The sequence below is a fragment of the Asparagus officinalis genome, chromosome 3 (assembly GCF_001876935.1).
Source record: "Asparagus officinalis chromosome 3, Aspof.V1, whole genome shotgun sequence".
In the NCBI taxonomy this organism is placed as follows: domain Eukaryota; kingdom Viridiplantae; phylum Streptophyta; class Magnoliopsida; order Asparagales; family Asparagaceae; genus Asparagus; species Asparagus officinalis.
In genome coordinates, this window is record NC_033796.1 from 21,524,904 (window position 1) to 21,526,563 (window position 1,660).

Below are 1,660 nucleotides of genomic sequence, written 5' to 3' on the forward strand. Positions count from 1 at the left end.
AATCCAAGGGAAGGAGGAAAAACATGAAGGGTAAATCATCTTAGACCGTGTTAATACCGTAAAAAAATAGATTAATAATGGCTTCAATTGTGGGAACGTAAAAGAACAATAAACGCTTTGAAGACAACATCGCCATTCTATATATAATCAATTTGCTACAATAAACAACACTCAGAAGGCACAGTACACTGTTGAACTTGAGATAGCAAAGAGATAAAAAAGCAGAGTTAATAAGAATACTCAAACAAGAAGATACACAAGCTCAGAGGTATACTATTACATATTGCATATACATAGGGCGATTGAAGATTGTGGATAGTAAGAAAGAACGATGCCAGTTAACTGAAAAAAGAGTAACCTTATCAAATAACAGTTTATAAAAGAAATATATCTGCACAGCTATTCTTTAAACAAGGAGTCTCAAGGCCTAGACCCTTCACTTGAAATTAGTAATCAGTAGACAGTATTACAAATCGAACAAATATCAAGAAGCAACCCTTATTTCAAAAGAGAGAGCTTTTCTTATGTAAGAAGATCTAGAAACTTCACCAGATGCATCCCTTCTAGCGGACAGGAGGAGATAGAAACCAAGCTGCCAACAATGCATTTTCCACTTTAGTAGAAAAATGTTCTAAATCAAGTTCTTGAATCGCCAACTTCAGGCTTTTTGGAGTGAGGATCAACAACAGTGGGAGCCTCTACCTGCATTTTCAGAAGATTGAACTGTAGGGCCAAGATGGGTTTTGACAGTAGAACTGAAATGCACTGGTCCACTTCATTCTCTTCTGCAGCAGATAGCTCTGTGAGCTGATTTTCGTCACCAGGTTCATTTTCGTCCCAACTGTTGGCACCATCAAGAGGTCCTGGTCCTGATATTTTTGCTGTATTCACTGCTCGTATCCTGCATAATGTATCTCATCCGGGGCAATGGTCTTAGACATTACGTTTCCACATCTTTTTCAGTTGTATTCATGCAAGGAAAATTGTCTTAGTGCTTTGCAAGGTATGGATTTTTTTAATAGAATTTGATACATCTTTCGAACAGCCATATAAGTATGTTGTAATAAGTTAAACCAATCAAACCCTGAAAGGTTTAAGTATAACAGGCTTTTTGGCATAGAACCAAGAGGTGATCAGTACAATAAAACAACAGCAGCAAAGCCTTTATCCCACTGTTTGGGGTCAGCTCCATGAATCCTATCATTCCATTCCGAGCTATTAGCCTATTATAGGTCATCTACTCTATTACATTACCCATCATCGTATCCTTATTGATTGCTCACAACCAAGTTATTTTAGGTCTACCTCCAAACCTCTTTGTCTCATTAACTACAATATTATTACTTTTCCTAACCGGTGCACTAAGAGGTCCCTACACATGACCAAACCACCTTAGTATATTCCCTCTCATTTATCCTCAATTGGTGATCAGTATAATACTAGAGGGAAATTTTTACCAAATGGGCGGCTCGGATTCAAATGGTTCTATGACACGAAGGTGCAAGTTGCAACTATATCTCATAAAAAATGAAAGGATCTATGCCATCAAGGTGCAACTATATCTCATAAGAAATGAAAGAAAGAAAAAGTTTTGTGTGTGTGTGTTCGTTGTTGTTGTTGTTGTTATTGTTACGTTTTTTTGGTGGTGGTTTTGGGGGGG

At 37.4% G+C, this 1,660-nt stretch overlaps 1 protein-coding gene across 3 annotated transcripts in view; it reads right to left on the minus strand.

Moving 5' to 3' along the window:
* LOC109833332 (protein NEOXANTHIN-DEFICIENT 1) overlaps nucleotides 344-1,660 on the minus strand; it is a 6,598-nt gene continuing 5,281 nt past the window's right edge. For all 3 annotated transcript variants that reach the window (XM_020400969.1, XM_020400971.1, XM_020400970.1), the window contains exon 11: nucleotides 344-901. In XM_020400969.1, coding sequence (XP_020256558.1) covers nucleotides 637-901 — 265 coding nt within the window. In that variant the 3' untranslated portion in view covers nucleotides 344-636. The remainder of the gene's footprint in view (nucleotides 902-1,660) is intronic.